The sequence below is a fragment of the Lolium perenne genome, chromosome 2 (genome assembly GCF_019359855.2).
Source record: "Lolium perenne isolate Kyuss_39 chromosome 2, Kyuss_2.0, whole genome shotgun sequence".
NCBI classification, from domain to species: domain Eukaryota; kingdom Viridiplantae; phylum Streptophyta; class Magnoliopsida; order Poales; family Poaceae; genus Lolium; species Lolium perenne.
In genome coordinates, this window is record NC_067245.2 from 320,773,114 (window position 1) to 320,792,272 (window position 19,159).

Here is a 19,159-nt window from a genome sequence, read left to right on the forward strand (position 1 = left end):
TTACAAGTTAAAAGCAACCGCAGAAACTTAATCTTCTTTTGTGTTGCTTCAATGCTTTTACTTTGAATTATTGCTTTATGAGTTAACTCTTATGCAAGACTTAATTGATGCTTGTCTTGAAGTGCTATTCATGAAAAGTCTTTGCTTTATGATTCACTTGTTTACTCATGTCATATACATTGTTTTGATCGCTGCATTCACTACATATGCTTTACAAATAGTATGATCAAGATTATGATGGCATGTCACTCCAGAAATTATCTGTGTTATCGTTTTACCTGCTCGGGACGAGCAGAACTAAGCTTGGGGATGCTGATACGTCTCCGGCGTATCGATAATTTCTTATGTTCCATGCCACATTATTGATGTTATCTACATGTTTTATGCACACTTTATGTCATATTCGTGCATTTTCTGGAACTAACCTATTAACAAGATGCCGAAGTGCCGATTCTTTGTTTTCGCTGTTTTTGGTTTCAGAAATCCTAGTAAGGAAATATTCTCGGAATTGGACGAAATCAAAGCCCAGGGGCCTATTTTTCCACGAAGCTTCCAGAAGTCCGAAGGAGAGACGAAGAGGGGCCACGAGGGGGCCACACCCTAGGGCGGCGCGGCCCCCTTGGCCGCGCGGCCCGTGGTGTGGGGCCCCGTGCCGCCTCTTGACCTGCCCTTCCGCCTACAAATAGCCTCCGTGACGAAACCCCCGCACCGAGAGCCACGATACGGAAAACCTTCCGGAGACGCCGCCAACGCCGATCCCATCTCGGGGATCCAGAGATCGCCTCCGGCACCCTGCCGGAGAGGGGAATCATCTCCCGGAGGACTCTACGCCGCCATGGTCGCCTCCGGTGTGATGTGTGAGTAGTCTACCCCTGGACTATGGGTCCATAGCAGTAGCTAGATGGTTGTCTTCTCCCCATTGTGCTATCATTGTCGGATCTTGTGAGCTGCCTAACATGATCAAGATCATCTATCTGCAATTCTATATGTTGCGTTTGTTGGGATCCGATGAATAGAGAATACTTGTTATGTTGATTATCAAAGTTATACTTATGTGTTGTTTATGATCTTGCATGCTTTCCGTTACTAGTAGATGCTCTGGCCAAGTAGATGCTTGTAACTCCAAGAGGGAGTACTTATGCTCGATAGTGGGTTCATGCCTCGCATTGACACCGGGACAAAGGATGAAAAGTTCTAAGGTTGTGTTGTGCTGTTGCCACTAGGGATAAAACATTGATGCTATGTCTAAGGATGTAGTTGTTGATTACATTACGCACCATACTTAATGCAATTGTCTGTTGCTTTGCAACTTAATACTGGAGGGGGTTCGGATGATAACCTGAAGGTGGACTTTTTAGGCATAGATGCAGTTGGATGGCGGTCTATGTACTTTGTCGTAATGCCCAATTAAATCTCACTATACTCATCATGATATGTATGTGCATTGTCATGCCCTCTTTATTTGTCAATTGCCCAACTGTAATTTGTTCACCCAACATGCTGTTTGTCTTATGGGAGAGACACCTCTAGTGAACTGTGGACCCCGGTCCAATTCTCTTTACTGAAATACAATCATCGCAATACTTGTTCTCTTGTTTTCGCAAACAATCATCTTCCACACAATACGGTTAATCCTTTGTTACAGCAAGCCGGTGAGATTGACAACCTCACTGTTTCGTTGGGGCAAAGTACTTTGGTTGTGTTGTGCAGGTTCCACGTTGGCGCCGGAATCCCTGGTGTTGCGCCGCACTACATCTCGCCGCCATCAACCTTCAACGTGCTTCTTGACTCCTACTGGTTCGATAAACCTTGGTTTCTTACTGAGGGAAACTTGCTGCTGTACGCATCACACCTTCCACTTGGGGTTCCCAACGAGCGTGTGCTTTACGCGTCATCAGTCGTTTCGAAGCATCACGTGATGATCGGGTGTTATAGATTCTACGTGTGCTTACAACGGGTACAAGCCAGATTTGCACATGCGAATACTAAGGTTAAACTTTACGAGCCTAGCATGTACAGACATGGTCTCGAAAATTCTTCATGATATGATGGATAAAATTATGAGTGAAATTGTTCATCATATTAAAAGGTTATTAATAGAGAAATCCGGAACACTTGTCATATGATGATCAACTTCAAAGTAAGAACCTCAAGGTTATTGGTATTTGACCAACAAACCTAGAAGTTATTGATGTTGAAATGTTTTTCTAAATAATGAGGAAAGCTAAAAGAGAAACTGCAAAAGATATTTTGGCAGAAAAAAAGAAAAGACTAGAAAGTCTAGCTCAGGTGTATATAAATGATATACATGTTATGGTTGTATTCCTAGTTAGGTCACACTATGAAATTCTTGGGTATTAGTACTATATTGGTTGGTATGAAGTGTCATACAAAACAACACAATACAAGAATACAATGGCCTAAGTGACTGACAAGGAATATGATAGGAATACACGTCTGGAACAAAATAAAGTGTTATTATGTTCGTCGTTGGCATTCTATCTAGCCCTTAGAATTTATAATAAAGAACTTAATAATTGTTATTTTGCTCTGGTCAAATGAAAACAATGAGTTGTTCAAATTATGACATTACTCCATGTACGATGGATAAGTTATTATAAATCTTAATGGTGAAACACACATACATAACACTGACGCTAAAATGCCATAAGGCAAATGATTTGAATTCCACGTATTTGTGGAACCGCCATTTAGGTCATGTTAGAAAGGAACGCATGAAGGAACTCCATGCAAATGGATTTTGGAGTCATTTGATTTTTGAATTATTTGGCGCTTGCAAATCTTTTCTAAAGAGAATGATTAAAATACCGTTCATAGGCCAAGAGTAGAACGGGCAACTAACTTAGTGAAAAATACATGATGATGTATGTGGTTCACTGGGCATAGTTGTGTGCGGGAGATTCTTCTACTTCATGAAAACTTTCAACAATGAATTGAGTATATATGTGGATATATTCAATAAGGAAGAAGTTTGAAATATTTGAATGAATTCAAATAAATTTCAGCATGAAGTGGAAATCATCGTAATAGAAAAGTCAAATATCTATGATTGGATCATGGTGAAAATATTTGAATTACGAGTTTTAGCGAACATCTAAGAGAGTCATGAAATTGTTCTACAACTCACATTTCTTGGAGTATCATAATGATGATGTAGTATCCGAGAGATGTATCCAAAACTTGTTGGATTAATGATGAGATAAAATATTATAACGCCATTATATTTTTGTGGATTATGCTTTAGTGACTACCACTTTTACACTAAATAGAGCATCATCATGATCCGTAGAAATGGCACCATACGAGTTATGGCATGGGTATAAACCCTGATAGTCCTTTCTTTAAATTTTGGTCTAAAAGTTTACAACCAAAATCGGATAAATATCTTTGTAGGTTATCCCAAAGAATTGATTGGGAATTCTTTCCACTGTGAAGTAAACGACAAAAGTGTTTGTTAATGTTACTTGCTTATTTCAAAGAAATTGTTTTCTAGCGAAATATTTGAGTGGGAGGACAATAGAACTTGATAAGGTTTATGAACCTGAGCATAATGATCAGAGTAGCGCAGCATCGGAAATTGGTTCCGGAAGCGACCACGACGATCATGGCTCCCATGACTACAAAGTGTTTTAGCCATGGAGATCGAAGTACATATTGAACCTTGTAGGTATGCTTTACTTTGTGATCAAATAAATGATTTGTGGACAAAGGATTGATTGTGAACAATGATAAACCAACTACAAACAAAGAAGTTATGATGGGCCCTGACTCCGTTAAAATGGCTATACGCCATGAAATCCAAATACTTTTTGAAAGTAAATGGATCTATAAAATTGATGGACTTGGATGAAATATCCTTGAAGAAGCTTGACTTGTCGAAAAGTTGTTTACGACAAAGTTCAAAGAGTTGACTACGACAAGATTAGATCTTCCGTAGCAATGCTTAAAGTCTATATGGATTATTCTAGTAATCACTACATATTTCCTTTATGAGATATGTTAGTAGGATGGCAAAATACATTACTTATCAGAAGTGTGTATTAAAGGTGTATACAAGATACAACCAAGATTTTTGTTGGTTCGTGGAATACTAGATAGATATACGAACTTCAATTGGATGAAGTAAGTATCGCGGAGTTGGAATCTTCACCAGATGAAATAGTCAAAGAGTTTTTGATTTCATCAGAGACGATGAAGAGGCTTGCATTTGCAAGAAATTAAGTGGGAGCGCTAAGACATATTTATAATACTTTATGTAGGTGACATATAGTTGGTTATAAATGATGTAATTATATACTTGATTAAAAGGTTTCATTGAGAAATTAACTTCAATGAAAGGATATGGACTGAAACAAATTCAGTGTCAAGATCTATGAAGATAGACTGAAACACATAATAAGTTTAAGTCAAAGTACATGGAATGGATATTGAAATATTTCAATATAGAAATATTAAGAAAATGTTCTTGTCATGTGAAGTTTTAACAAGACTTGAGTGTATCTGATACTCAATGAGTAAAAACACATGAGTGATTATGGATCACGAATAATATGTACACAATCAGATGTCCTGTGCTCTAAAATGTTATGAGCATATACCAGAATGATTCATGAGATGATCATTGGACGACAGTAAGAGTATCCTTGAGTACTTTAGAAGAACCAAGGATATATATATAGTTTTGTATGGAGAAATGACAAACAAGTCGCTGTAATGTGATTACACCGATATTTGTTTTGTCACATATAAAAATAGAATTTCAATCTCAAATTAGACTAAGTATTGTTTCAAAGGTAGCACAATAAGCTAGAAGTTGTCTATGTTAGATTTAGAAGAGTTCTAAATATTGTGACGGATTCTACAAACAAAGGCAGAGTATGTCATTGTTTTGACAAATGACTGAGGATGTTGAGTCAAGAAGTTCTTTGAGAACTTGGTGTAGTTCCGATAGTGTCAGAACTTTGAAGCTATATTGTATGTGACAATATTAGTGACTTATTTCAGACCGCGGAATTAAGGTTCCACCAGAAGATCAAACATATTTAATGCCGACTCTTTTGGAAATGAGTGATGCGTTGAGACGCAAATGAATTACAAAATACATACGTTTCTGAGGATGTCAGATCCGTTGACTAAAACCTCTCCCGTGAGCAATACATGATAAAGCACCGGAAGGCCAAGGTGTTATATCTTTACAAATACAAACTAGATTATTGACTCTAGTGCAAGTGGGAGACTGAAGGAGATATGATCTAGAGGCAATAATAAAGTGGTTATTATTTATATCTATATGTTTATGATAAATGTTTATATATCATGCTCTAATTGTATTAACCGAAACATTAGTACATGTGTGATATGTAGACAAACAAATAGTCCCTAGTATGCCTCTTAAACTAGCTTGTTGATTAATGGATGATTAGTTTCATAATCATGAACATTGGATGTTATTAATAACAAGGTTATATCATTGTATGAATGATGTAATGGACACACCCAATTAAGCGTAGCATAAGATCACGTCATTAAGTTATTTGCTATAAGCTTTCGATACATAGTTACCTAGTCCTTATGACCATGAGATCATATAAATCACTTATACCGGAAAGGTACTTTGATTACATCAAACGCCACTGCGTAAATGGGTGGTTATAAAGGTGGGATTAAGTATCCGGAAAGTATGAGTTGAGGCATATGGATCAACAGTGGGATTTGTCCATCCCGATGACGGATAGATATACTCTGGGCCCTCTCGGTGGAATGTCGTCTAATGTCTTGCAAGCATATGAATAAGTTCATAAGAGACCACATACCACGGTACGAGTAAAGAGTACTTGTCAGGAGACGAGGTTGAACAAGGTATAGAGTGATACCGAAGATCAAAGCTCGGACAAGTAAAATATCGCGTGACAAGGGAATTGGTATCGTATGTGAATGGTTCATTCGATCACTAGGATGCAGCTATCTTTTCCGGTTTCTGCTCTTAATTTATTTTTATTCACCTTGAAATCGAATCGAGTCCGGCTTAAAAAACCGAAACTGAAAACAAGCAAAATAACCCTGAAGAATAGCTTACATGAACTTAACCGACAGCGTGGCAATAGATGAAACGACTGCTACAGTAGCTCACAATTTGAAAATGCACATCGAGAATTAAAGAAGTCATCAAGTGGTAGGGCACAGCGCGCTTGGCAGAAAATGACTAATACGCTGGTGTGGTGGAGAGGAGCTTCCCAAACTGATTGATGCTCGCCGGCTCCAGGTAAGCTGACACAAGAACGCCGTCGCCGTTGTCGGCGCTATCCAGAAGTACGACCCCGGGGGTGGAACCGTCTGGTGGTCGTGTGAACTCTGGCATCCCCAACCCAAAATCGGCGTCTCGCGTTGGCATGCCAAGCCAGCTGACTACCTTGAGGTCGGTGTCCGGCAAGCTGCCCTCCTTGGGCGGCGGAGGCTCGTTGTTGTCGGCACGAGCGAGCTCCAGCTCCAGGTAGTCGATCGCCGAGTGTGCCACTTCATTATTGAGGCGTTGGACTGGAGCGCCGATTGTGTCGGAGATGGAGGCGAGCGTGCCGGAGACGATGTCTGTCACAGCTGCCGTGGCGCTCAGCATGATGCTGGTGTTGCCGAAGTAGCCTGGCGGAAGGCGCGTCCTTACGTGGCGACGGAGGCTGGCAAGGAAGCTGATCCGCGCACGGATGCCCGGCGCCAGCCCTCGAGCGGTGACCGCGCAGCGCCACACGTGCGCGGTGACGGCGCGGAAGGTGCTAGTCCGCTGGCACAGGCGCTTGAGGTCGGCGACCTGGTCGGCGGAGACGTGGAAGACTTTGAAGACGACGGGCCTGGCCGCCGCGCTGAGAGATATCTTGGGAGACATCACCGAGTGTAGTAAATCCTTGTCCACGGTTGGTGGAGAGCGGGCACACATGAGTCCTCGGTCGTGGCAGGGAAGATCGTCGTCGACGAGCTTGGATCCACATGCCATCGTACACCATGTCCGTATGAAGTTGGCGGCGCTTGGAGCGTCGCCGAGAACATGGTGTAAAGCCGTCCCCATGACGACACCTCCACACTTGAGGAATGTCAACTGCATGCGCGCCGCGCGTATAGGATTATTGCCAGCATGCATGATGAAGGCCGGAGAGTACATGCGTGCCTTGTTCAGTTGCCCTAGCTAGTTTGGGAAATAAGTAAGATAGAAATTTCATACCTGAACTGCCCACATGGCGCCCGACTCAACGTCGACGGTAGGGACGAAGAGTTTCCTTAGCTCCGACAATGCTGCAAAACCACGAACGTAGTCGGCTGTGAGGTCGTCGGAGCGCGCCACGGTGAAGAGGACGCCCTTAGCATTGCAGTCGATCTCTGGCCGCCCGCTGCTATCTGCAGCCAGACGGCCAGCAACTGGGTAGAAGGGAACCAGCGCGTCGGCTAACGCTGCCTTGAGCCTTTCCACCACGTCCTCGGAGGGCACGTCGGGCTTGCAGCCGTACAGGTACATCACGGGGACGTAGCCCCTCGCGGCCGTGTCCACGTCGAGGCTGGAGAGCCACAACCGCCTCATCGGCGTCCCCTCGCTCGGCACCACCACGCTCCTCTCCACCACTCGCACCGACTCCATCACACCACCTGTCTACGAGCTAGCTAGGCTCACTGATCAGAAAGGATGCTGAACGCAGAGACTCGATGTCGTGTATCTAAAAGATATATATAGCTGCGGGCAAGGAGGCCTCCGAGGCCACCTGATGTCCATGCCGTCCGATTGTGCGACGTGGCTCAATCATGCGCAGTGATCTTGGCTACCTGGTGCTGTGTGAGAGCTGAAAAGAGAGGAGAGATATGCGGTGGCTTACCCGTGTGTGGACGGCATCGGCACTGCATATGGCGACCTGCCCGGCTGCCCTTCGCTGCTGGGTACGTAGCTAAAAACAAAAGTTTATGCAATAAATCCTTTGGTTGTAGCCAAAATATTGGTAAGGTTTATCATTATTTGTAGCAAAAAAAGAAGTCAACACATCCAACATATGTGCTTATGGCACCCAACATTATTGAAACATGTTTGTAAAATTGCAGAGACTTCTTTGTACCATATATCTTTACTATTAAATTTGTATATGAAATATCGTCCCAAACTTCTGCTAAATAACCTGCACGCCGTGTCCGATCCATAAAACATTGTTACATAAAGTTTGTCTTATACACGCCCGTTACCACCTAATACGTGGAGTCGTACCCAATTCCTAAAGATCGTGAATACAACCGCACGTTGCTTCTTGCCTTGATCATTAGCTTTTTTTTTTATAAAGAGCGATTTCATTACTTAAAAGGTTTAAGCATTACACCTGATCTCTGCATAACTGGGATGCACACAGCCGCAAACCAAAAGTATCAAGTTTTAAAGAAGCGATAATACATGTAAACGACATAGTAGCAATACTCAGGACGCAGCCCGGAAAGCTAAGATTCTGGAGGAGCAATCTTGAGATTATGCTGTCACCCATGTAGGGTAACAAAGTCCTTAGCCGTATCCTCCAATCGTGTACACACCTCTGTAAAAAGGCCGCGATCCTCTGTACGCTGAACTGATGATCACGAACGGAGCAAACTTGTGCACCAGTAGATAACCAGCAGTATCCTTGATTATTAGCTAGCTGAAATGAGGCGAGAGCTCCCAGTAGAAACGTTTGGTTGAATTTTTCTTCCTAATACCGTAAACAAGAAATCTCCTAATTGTGGTAGTTCGCATATGATGAACCAAAAAAATCACTTTGGCTTCAAAGTTTATATGCCCCATTGTCAAAATGCATATTTTAAAATGTCAAAATCCAAAAAAAAAACTTTTGTGTACATTCGGATATTTTATGCTTTTAAACAAAGTTATGGGAAAAGTATTTTTATGGACATTCGTAAAAAAATAACTTCAATGCTCCAGTCTGGTGTGATCTGTTTTTTCACGATGTGTGCAAACATAAAATGTCCAAATATACACGTGAAATTCATGTTCGAACCCATGACCATGATTTCTCGTTTTACGCCGTGGTTCCTACTGCTCTAATCAATAACCCTAGCAAGCCGCTATGTCCTTTGGCCACAGTTATTGTCCTATTGTCCTCGCCACTTTTTCACCCCAGCTAGGTATAGAGTGCATCTCGAGTTCGTCCTTGCATCCTTGATGCGTGCCGTCCTCGATAATTCCTACACGCCCGAGGCCATTTGCCACTTCAGCCCCCACTTAGATTGCAATCTCCTTAAGTTAGGGAAGGAGGAGGATATCGAGGACAACATATGCATAGCAAAAATTAATTGGGGAATTAAAAAAGGAGATACAAAATGGCGTGCATCAACAAAATCAAACGATTCCTCTACCAATACAGATATGTATTTTTCTTACCCGTAGCAACGCACGGGTATTATGCTAGTCTAGAATAATATTTTAATGTTTCAACGTGCATATACAATGACAAAAAAGTGTCTTGCAGAAAATCGTGACACTGTATCCAAAATCGACAAATTTAAAATACTTACTTTCGCCATCGACCATGGACACAATGCCATGCATCGATACCACTTAGCCGCATCGAATCATACACGCAGCTAGTGGGAGCTAGCTAGCTATTTTATGCACTGTGTGTGAAACTAGCTAAAAAGAGATAGCTAGCTAAAACAGAGGGATCTATTATCTATAGCTAAAATTAATTATAATGGAAGTAACATAGATAGTAACATTATACTACCTGGAATAATGCTTACTAAGCATTTTTGTGACATAGCAAGTTTTTTTAGAAAGGTGACATAGCAAGTTATTAATTGAATAAAGGGTTTTGGTAACTAGCTATGTTACCATGACAACACACATTTCAAGACAAGGTGGCTCTACAACCTAACAAATATGACTTTGCATGATAAAATACTTATGCTAATACGCGTGCGAACCTACAAACCTCAAAATTCATGGTAATTTGAAATATTGAAAAAAATTAGATCCTCCTTGAAACACAAGATGATTAGGTATTGTACTCGTATAAAATTATTTGCGCACGAAATGATTCTCATAGTATCCTCGAAAAAAGACAAGTTTACGATGAATATAGTGTGAATAGTACATGAACATTGGTTTGTTCGATTTTGTCTTTTTACCCAAGGTACAATAATAGTAATTTCCTTGCGAAATATTTTTATACAACTACAATTCTTGATCATCTTTTGTTTCAAAAAAACATATTTTTAACCTTTATTTAAATTACCACGATTTTTTTTGGAGTACGGGGTGGTTGGCAGCAATGAGTATTGATGTATTTTCCTGTTAATACCCCTGTAAAGTTAGTAGTAACATACTCCGTCCTTCCCATATTAGGATGCATATTATTTTTGGTCAAAGTTAAACTTTGTAAACTTCAATCAAATGTACAGAAAATTTTAATCAACATCTACAACATTGACTTATTATTTTTAGAACCATGAAATATATTTTCATATTTTATACATTTGGTAATAAAAAAGTTTATATATTTATATATACAGTTAAATAAACTTTATGAAGTTCCTAAATTGAAAAGGAGGGAGTACATTAGTAAAATGTGCGTGTATGTTATTACTGTATGTTAGCACGGCTATCCAATCGGGAGTTAGCTAGAGAGAGCTCTAGGTAGTAGGTAGCTGTTTGCATGTCATCGTGTGCGCTGGCTAAGCGAGAGAAAGAGCTATCTAGTATGCGATACCTGCAACTAATCGTGTGGCACAGATGAGGAGCACAAGGACGCGCGCTGGGTGAGCCATACGGATACGGCGAGCGGTGAGCCGGTGGTTTGGTGGGGAGGTGGACCATGGGCGGGCCTATGCGAGACAGCAACGCGCGACGTGACAAATCGGATGTAGCTACAGCAAGTTGCCATAAAGGGTTTTCCTTTTCTTTGCAAAAGTTTGGATGGTTTTTCTGCAAAAAAACGTTTGAGCTAGGGAGTAGAATTCTTGGTTGGTTTGGATAAATATATGGGCCGAGGCGCGCACGCCTGGAAGAAGAGGACTGATTACACACCACATTTGTATCACACGAACGAGCCAGGCCGGGACACGACGATGAGGTTCGGCGATGGCGACGCGGCGGCGGTGAACACCGCCGGACAGGTCGCGCGGATGGTGTGGGAGGAATCGAAGAAGCTGTGGTTCATCGCCACGCCCATCGCCATCAGCATCCTCAGCTTGTATGCTGTGGGATCCGTCACCACCATCTTCGTCGGGCACCTCGGCAACCTGCCCCTCGCCGCCGCCTCCATCGGTATCGCCGTCTTCGCGACCTTCGCGTTCGGATTCATGGTACGTGGGCTCTTCTGATCCCACCATATCGATCATACGTGTGCTTCATCCATGACCGAGTAAGTATATTATAACATGCTTGGCGCGCGTTGGGTGCAGCTGGGCATGGGGAGCGCGCTGGAGACGCTGTGCGGGCAGGCGTTCGGCGCCGGCCAGGTGGCCATGCTCGGCGTGTACCTGCAGCGCTCCTGGATCGTCCTGGCGGTCGCCGGGATCCTCATGGTTCCCCTTTACGTCTTCGCCGAGCCGCTTCTCCTCGCCATTGGCCAGGACCCGCACGTGGCGCGCGAGGCAGGACGCTTCGCGCTCTACATCCTCCCCGGCTGCTTGTCCTACGCCGTCAACTTCCCCACTGCCAAGTTCCTCCAGGCGCAGAGCAAGGTCATGGTGCTCGCCTGGATCGGCGTCGCCGGACTCTTTTTCCACATCGGGCTCAGCTACTTCCTAGTCACCGTCCTCGAATGGGGATTGCCGGGCGCCGCCGCCGCATACGACCTGTCGCTCTGGGCCGTCGCGCTGGCCCAGGCGGCCTACATCATCGGCTGGTGCAAGGACGGCTGGAGGGGATGGTCCATGGCGGCATTCCACGACATGTGGGCGTTCGTCAAGCTCTCGCTCGAGTCCGCAGTCATGCTCTGCCTCGAGGTTTGGTACCTCAGCATGATCACCGTCCTCACTGGCCATCTCCAGGACGCGCAGATGGCCGTCGACTCGCTAGGCATCTGGTCGGTGTACTTGGCAGAGTTTATACCAACAGTCCAAACTAGTACTTCAGAAATTAATGCTTTAATTTTTGCACTTATTCAGCATGAACGTAGACGGATGGGAGGTTACTATCTTCATGGGCCTCAATGCTGCTATCAGTGTTCGTGTCTCCAATGAGCTGGGTTCTGGCCGACCAAGGGCAGCTCTACACGCCGTCATCGTCGTCGTCGTCGAGTCCCTGCTCATCGGCCTACTATGCATGGTTCTCGTCTTGACCTTAAGAGATAAATTCTCCATCCTCTACACTAGCGATTTGCCGCTCCAGCACGCCGTCTCCAGGATTGCAGGACTCCTCGGTGTGACCATGGTGCTCAACAGCGTGCAGCAGGTGATTTCAGGTATGTATGCTTCTTCAATTCGATGATGATTTCATGTCGCCTCAACCTCCTTTCCAAACAGAAACAAAAACTTCAACATCGTCTCTCCTGCTGATTTCTCAGGGGTTGCTATTGGGGGAGGATGGCAAGGCCTTGTGGCATACATCAACCTTGGCTGCTACTACGCCTTCGGATTGCCCTTGGGCTACCTTCTCGGCTACAAGTTCGACTACGGAGTTGGGGTAATTCATTATGTTCATTTCAACAACTAGCTAGAAACTGCAAAAAATAATAAAGAGTTTATGAACAATGTGTGTTATATTCGTTCTGATTCAGGGGATCTGGGCCGGCTTGCTTTGCGGGGTTGCACTTCAGACACTGATTTTACTCTTCGTAGTGTGGAGAACAGATTGGAACAAAGAGGTATATATAATGTTCCATCATGTTCCCATTTTTACCATGCTTTCGATTTCTCTAAACTTGATGAACAAAACTTTACCAGAATTAGAGAATAAATTGCCAGCCGTCAAAAAAGACTGTAGAATGTAGCTCGACTTCATAATAGTTAGACGTTCATTAGGTTCCAGCTAAACAACTCTAGATATATGATAATAGTTAGATGTTCATTAGAACGTTTCCAATCTTGATCTTTTTTTTTTTTGGATAAAGGGAGCTTTGCTAAATTAAAATAATAGCAACAAGGCCATACAATATAAAAGAGGTAACACACAGCTTCTAACTCTGCTTATTTAATATGCACACGGCCACATAACAATAGTAAAATTTTAAAAAAAGAAATTTACAAGTATACTCAGAGCGCACGGCAAACTCAGAGGGCACGTCAAAGAACCTGTTACCGTCGACGGCACTGCCATGCAAAGTTGCCGTGCATATAGGGCTCTTTGCGGTGCAAATCGTTGCACGGAAAAGTGTTGTTTTCCCGTTGTGATAAAAGACTCATACACTACAATAAATATCATATGATTAATAACTTATTCCTTTCATTGTATGATCAAGTATATCATGCACCTAATTTATGTAAACTAAATATTGTGATTTCTATAATTACAGGCAGAGCTAGCTTCGAGCCATGTGCAACGGTGGGGTGGTACCGACGGAAACCAGCCTCTCCTGGAAGAGAATAACACCACCTAAGCATATCTTATCTTACAAATGTTCTAGATATCTTGAGTATGAAGATATCATTGTAATTTTTTTAGTTTCAACAGATCATGGAGCACATCTTGAAAATGTTGAATTACTAAACTATGTATCATTAGGATCCTGAATATTTGGCCGCATCTTTGTATGTGGATGCCAAGAAATTTTTTCTATTCTCTGAAAAAAATCATCATTCGCCTGAAGCTGAATTATCGCCTATTGAAATGTGGGGTATGAAAGATTTACGAACTATGCATGATTCTTTACTAATATATCTGTTAAATGTGGCATGTCAAAGATACGCGACTGTATGTCAATTACTAGTGGCTTGGAAAAATGGTCACTACTCACTAGTCTTGTGTGTGTGGCATGCCACAGATACAGCGCCACTGAATATTTCTTACTAGTGGAGTGCCACTAACACCCCACTAGTAATTGACATATTGGTGGCATGTCTTTGGGACACCGCTTTTAACAGAAATATTAGTGGCATTCGACCACAGTGGAATTTCCCAAATAGAATTTTTGGAATTATTATTTCTTATTATTTAATTTAAGAGCAATATCATAACATAATATCAGCCGAAATTCATTATTAAGATATTGACAAGCTTCGATCAACATATATAAAATGTAATGGTATCGACGGTTCTTAATCAAACCCCTATTAATGTATGTTTTAGGCGGGGTCTAAATAATCACAAATGGATTGAATGGCTGGATTTGTGCCAAAAATTAATCACTGTGATTCTAACACCGGAACAAGATAAATTTATATGGAACCTGACTGAATCAGGACTTTTTACGGTTAAATCTATGTATCTAGACTTGATGAATGGGCATACTAGATTTCTTCGTAAATATTTGTGGAAGATGAAAATCCCGTTAAAAATCAAAAAAATTATGTGGTTCCTTCATAATAAAGTCTTATTAACAAAGGACAATTTGGCAAAGCGAAATTGGAGTGGCTGTCTAAAATGTTGTTTCTGTGACTCTAGCGAGACCGTTGATCATTTGTTTCTCAATTGTCCGTTTGCAAAGATTATTTGGCGTATGGTGTATTTTGCTTTTAATATACCTGCGCCAACTAGTATTAATAATATGTTTGATAACTGGTTAAATGGAGTTAGCAAATGTGATAAGGCTCGCATACGTATTGGTATTGCAGCTTTATGTTGGTCCATTTGGACAAGTCGAAATGGCATGGTCTTTAACAAACAAAAATCTACTAATTTCTTCCAGGTAATTCGGCGAGTTGCGTACTGGATTCACTTATGGGCGTTCCTTCTCCCGGAGGAGCAGCGGGAGCACATGGCTTCTGGACTGCTTTTTCCGAGCTACTGGATGGCGACACATTAGCAGATTATCAAATGGATAGTTTCTTTAGGTGTCTCATTTTCTTATGGTTGATCCATGTATCGACGTTGGCCGATCCATGATTGTAATCGATTAAACTACCGCGTACTTTGAACTAAGCTGTGTGCATCAATTGATGCATAGGCTCGGGCTATGCTCCTATTTCAAAAAAATATATAACTAGCTAATTGTTCGCAACCGATATCACTCGTCGACTGTAAAATTAGGTTCAACATAAAGAAAGAAATATAGCACGCAAATAAGAAAAGAAACAAGTAGCACACCACCCAGTTATAACTTATAAGATGATGGTAATAAAAACATCATGCTGAAGTTCCTTGACATGCATGAGGATTGCATGAGGAAGCGCCAGGGTAAGGACGTGGGCACGCCATTTGTCGCGGGTGCAATCACGCCCGCGATAAAAGGCTTCCACGAAAGCCATGTTTTCTACTAGTGAGCACTTTTACGGCCTAAGGGCATCTCCAACCGAGCGACCCAAACGGACGAGCTGGGCCGTCCATTTTGGGCCGTTTGGGTGGCCGAGCGGACACCCGGACAGCGGCCCGCGTCCGCGTGTCCGGTTGGGTCACACGATGCGCCCAACACGGCGACCCAAAAAGACGCCACATGGTTCATCTTCCTTGCGCGGCGCTGCGCCATGGTAGGCCTCGACGGGACAACAATGGCGGGCGGTAGAACGCGCAGAAAAGTTCCCGCGCGCGCCCGCTCCGGCGTCCTCTCCCCCTCCACCTTCTCTGGCACCCTCTCCGTTGCCATGTCGCGCACTCTGCGGACCACTTGGGCCAAGCTCTCCCTCGCCGCCCGGTCCAGGTTAACACAGATGGAGGAGGAGGAGCGCGCGGACGCGCGGTAGGTCGCCGGCGACAAGGCGCTCCACATCGCTGCCGAGGCGGCGGCGAAGAAGGAAGAGGACGCGGCGATAGTGGAGGCGGCTGCAGACGGCTGGTACGAGACCGCGGACGTGTGGTACGAGGACGCGGAGGAGGGGGCCGCCGCGGAGGAGGAGTCCGTCGACGCGGAGGACCTCGCGCTGGCGAACATCAACGCCGCCATCGAGGAGCGTTTCGCTGACCTCACGCGCGTGACGGCCCCCTCGCCTCGCTCTTGTGACATGCTATGTTTCCCTTCTTCCATTCTCAAGTCAAGGGTGAGTCCCATGCGTCAGTTTGTGGATCGCGGTCTCACGCACTAATCCCTACAGGTGAATCTGTGCACGAACCCATGCAAACATGCTTAAAAGCTGTTGATAGCCTGGTTCCTATAGGCCGTGGTCAACGAGAACTTATAATCGGGGACAGACAAACTGGAAAAACTGCAATAGCTATCGATACTATATTAAACCAAAAGCAAATGAACTCAAGGGGCACAAATGAGAGTGATACATTGTATTGTGTCTATGTTGCGATTGGACAAAAAAGGAGCACGAGGCCACCTGCCGGGCCGGCCGCCGCCGACTAGGCGACCTCCTCGGCCAGAAGAACTAGCTCCTCGCTATGCGAGCAGCCCACCACCTCATCCAGCTGCCCTCGCCCGAGCGGCGCGCCCGGGAGGCTGCTGCGTCGGCGGAGCGCGACCGACAAGAGCGCATGCGCCGACGGAACGAGAACCACGAGGCCCAGGCCGTCGGCCGCGTCCGCCTGGAGGCGCGGACCGCTGTGGAACACCGCCGCACTGCAGGAGCTGGAGCTATGCGGGAAGCGGATGGTGCCGCCGCAGGAGGCGGAGTGCGAGCGCGCCGAGGCGCGAGGTCGGAAAGGAGGAAGATGAAGGCCTCTGCCGCGCCACCAAGGTAGTTAGCTGGAGTGGAATCCTCACGCGTACAGGCCACCCGCGTCGAGTGAAATCCACGGCCCTGACGGCGCGTCGGCGAGGAGTCGCCGGCGAGGCCGCCGGCCCCGTACGTATTAAGATAGGAGTAGTAGATTAAAAAAATGTAATGGATATCTTTTTAATGAAGAAAAAATATTTCTGCCTATGATAGGCGGGCCAGGGGCGGACAAGGGGTGGACGCGAGCGGCCAGCCAGCGGCGTTCGCAGCCACGTAAATTCGTCCCAGATTTGGGTCGGGTTTGGGTCGTCCCGGACGCCACGGCCATCCGTTTTAGGGATGGATCCCCGCGCTGGGTCGTGTTTTTGTCCGAGTCGACCCATCCTGATGCCCTAACTGCAGGTTGGTGATCTCAGCCGGGGAGAACTTGAGTTGGTACTGGTCTGCCTTTGTGACGGCATGGTGTCCGCATTGCCGCTTGAACAACGGGAAGTTTTTAGCTGAGAGATGCTTAGCCCGGCTCCAATTCTTCTAATAGACCTTGAGAGGTTGGTGTTGTTGATGCTTACTGGTGGGCCTGCTCATGCCCCGCGCAATACTGATCCTGAGGCAAGAACTTAAGAGCATCTCCAGTCGTGTTCCCCAAAGGGATTTGGAGTGGTCAGACAAAAAAATGTTCCTAGCCGTGTTCCCGAACCCTTTTTTTGTTCGGCGCGATCCGATACGGTGTCCAGCGCCCTGAGGCCGTCTCCGCCTCACAGGGGACGCTCCGGGCACGCCGGACAGAATGAAAAGCGAGGCGAAGCGACGCGGGCCCAACACATCAGTGGCTCGGAAGCCTAAAATCCCGTCGCCTACCTTTGGTCAAGCGATGTTAATGGCGTCCCTGTTTTCCTAGGCGACGCGGGGACGCCATTAACATCGCTTGACCAAAGGTAGGCGACGGGGTTTTAGGCTTCCGAGCCACTGATGCGTTGGGCCTTTTGATTCTATTATTAGAACAAATTATGATGTTGATGCTTCTTCTCTTGATGGTACTTGATTTTCACTTTCTACGCCTAGCTGAAAGGCGTTAAAGAAAAGCGCTTATGGGAGACAACCCATTGTTTTATTTCTGCAATTTTTGTTTTATATTTGAGTCAAGGTTCTTGTTACTACTGTAACAATACATTTGTATCTTTACTTTATGGTATTGTTGTGCCAAGTAAAGTCTTTGATAGAGAGTTGATACTAGATTTGGATTTCTGCGCGGAAACAGATTTTTAGCTGTCACGAATTTGAGCTGTTCTCTCTGTAGGAGAATCTAAAAATTATGTAACAATTCAGAAGTAATCCTCAGATATGTACGCAACTTTCATTCAATTTGAGCTTCTTCATCTGAGCATGTTAAGTGTCTTGAAAAAATTCGTCTTTACGGACTGTTCTGTTTTGACAGATTCTGCCTTTTATTTCACATTGCCTCATTTACTGTGTTTGAGTGGATTTCTTTGCTCCATTAAATTTCAGTAGCCTTGGGTAATGTTCAGAAGTGTTGGGAATGATTGTGTCCTCTCTGAACATGTGAATTTTTGATTATGCACTAACCCTCTAATGAGATTGTTTTGAGTCTGGTGTGGAGGAAGTTTTCAAGGATCAAGAGAGGAGGGTGATATAATATGATCAAGAAGAGTGAAAAATCTAAGCTTGGGGATGCCCCCGTGGTTCATCCCTGCATATTTCAACAAGACTCGAGCATCTAAGCGGGCATCCCCTTCTTCATCAAAAACTTATCAGGTCACCTCTAGTGAAACTATATTTTTATTCCGTCACATCTTATGTGCTTTATTTGGAGCGTCTGTGTATTTTTATTTTTGTTTATGCTTGAATAAATTCGGATCCTAGCATTCCTTGTGTGGGAGAAAGACACGCTCCGCTGTTTCATATGAATACTAGTGTTCTTAGTTTTACTTTTAATGTTCATGGCGAAGGTTGAAAGCCACTTCATTGCTATTTGGTTGGAAACAGAAAATGCTTCATGTGGTAATTGGTATATTGTCTTGAATATTTTGATATTTGGCAATTGTTTTGAGTTCTCAAGTAGATCACGTTTAAGATCTTGCATCATGTAGTTTAAACCTATTAGTTGAGAACTACCGTAGAGCTTGTTGAAATTTGGTTTGCATGATTGGTCTCTCTAAAGTCTAGATATTTTCTGGTAAAAGTGTTTGAGCAACAAGGAAGACAGTGTAGAGTCTTATAATGCTTGCAATATGTTCTTATGTAAGTTTTGCTGTACCGGTTCATACTTGTGTTTGCTTCAAACAACCTTTGTAGCCAAAGCCTTGTACTGAGAGGGAATGCTTCTCGTGCATCCAAAACCTTGAGCCAAAACATATGCCATTTGTGTCCACCATAACTACCTACTATGTGGTATTTTTCTGCCATTCCAAAGTAA

The 19,159-nt window shown here is 44.1% G+C and overlaps 2 protein-coding genes across 2 annotated transcripts; one reads left to right on the plus strand and one right to left on the minus strand.

Moving 5' to 3' along the window:
- Nucleotides 1-6,056: 6,056 nt before the first annotated feature.
- LOC127336648 (hydroxycinnamoyltransferase 4) lies at nucleotides 6,057-7,704 on the minus strand. The gene is made up of 2 exons (XM_051363485.2): nucleotides 7,232-7,704; nucleotides 6,057-7,108 (listed from the first exon to the last, which is right to left on the minus strand). Exons 1-2 carry the CDS (start codon nucleotides 7,640-7,642, stop codon nucleotides 6,224-6,226), a joined length of 1,296 nt encoding a protein of 431 aa, XP_051219445.1. The 5' UTR covers nucleotides 7,643-7,704; the 3' UTR covers nucleotides 6,057-6,223.
- A 3,310-nt stretch (nucleotides 7,705-11,014) lies between these two features.
- LOC127336647 (protein DETOXIFICATION 34) lies at nucleotides 11,015-13,780 on the plus strand. Its single transcript, XM_051363484.2, has 6 exons — nucleotides 11,015-11,334; nucleotides 11,434-12,059; nucleotides 12,142-12,437; nucleotides 12,540-12,658; nucleotides 12,753-12,839; nucleotides 13,488-13,780. Exons 1-6 carry the CDS (start codon nucleotides 11,098-11,100, stop codon nucleotides 13,569-13,571), a joined length of 1,449 nt encoding a protein of 482 aa, XP_051219444.1. The 5' UTR covers nucleotides 11,015-11,097; the 3' UTR covers nucleotides 13,572-13,780.
- The last annotated feature ends 5,379 nt before the right edge of the window (nucleotides 13,781-19,159 follow it).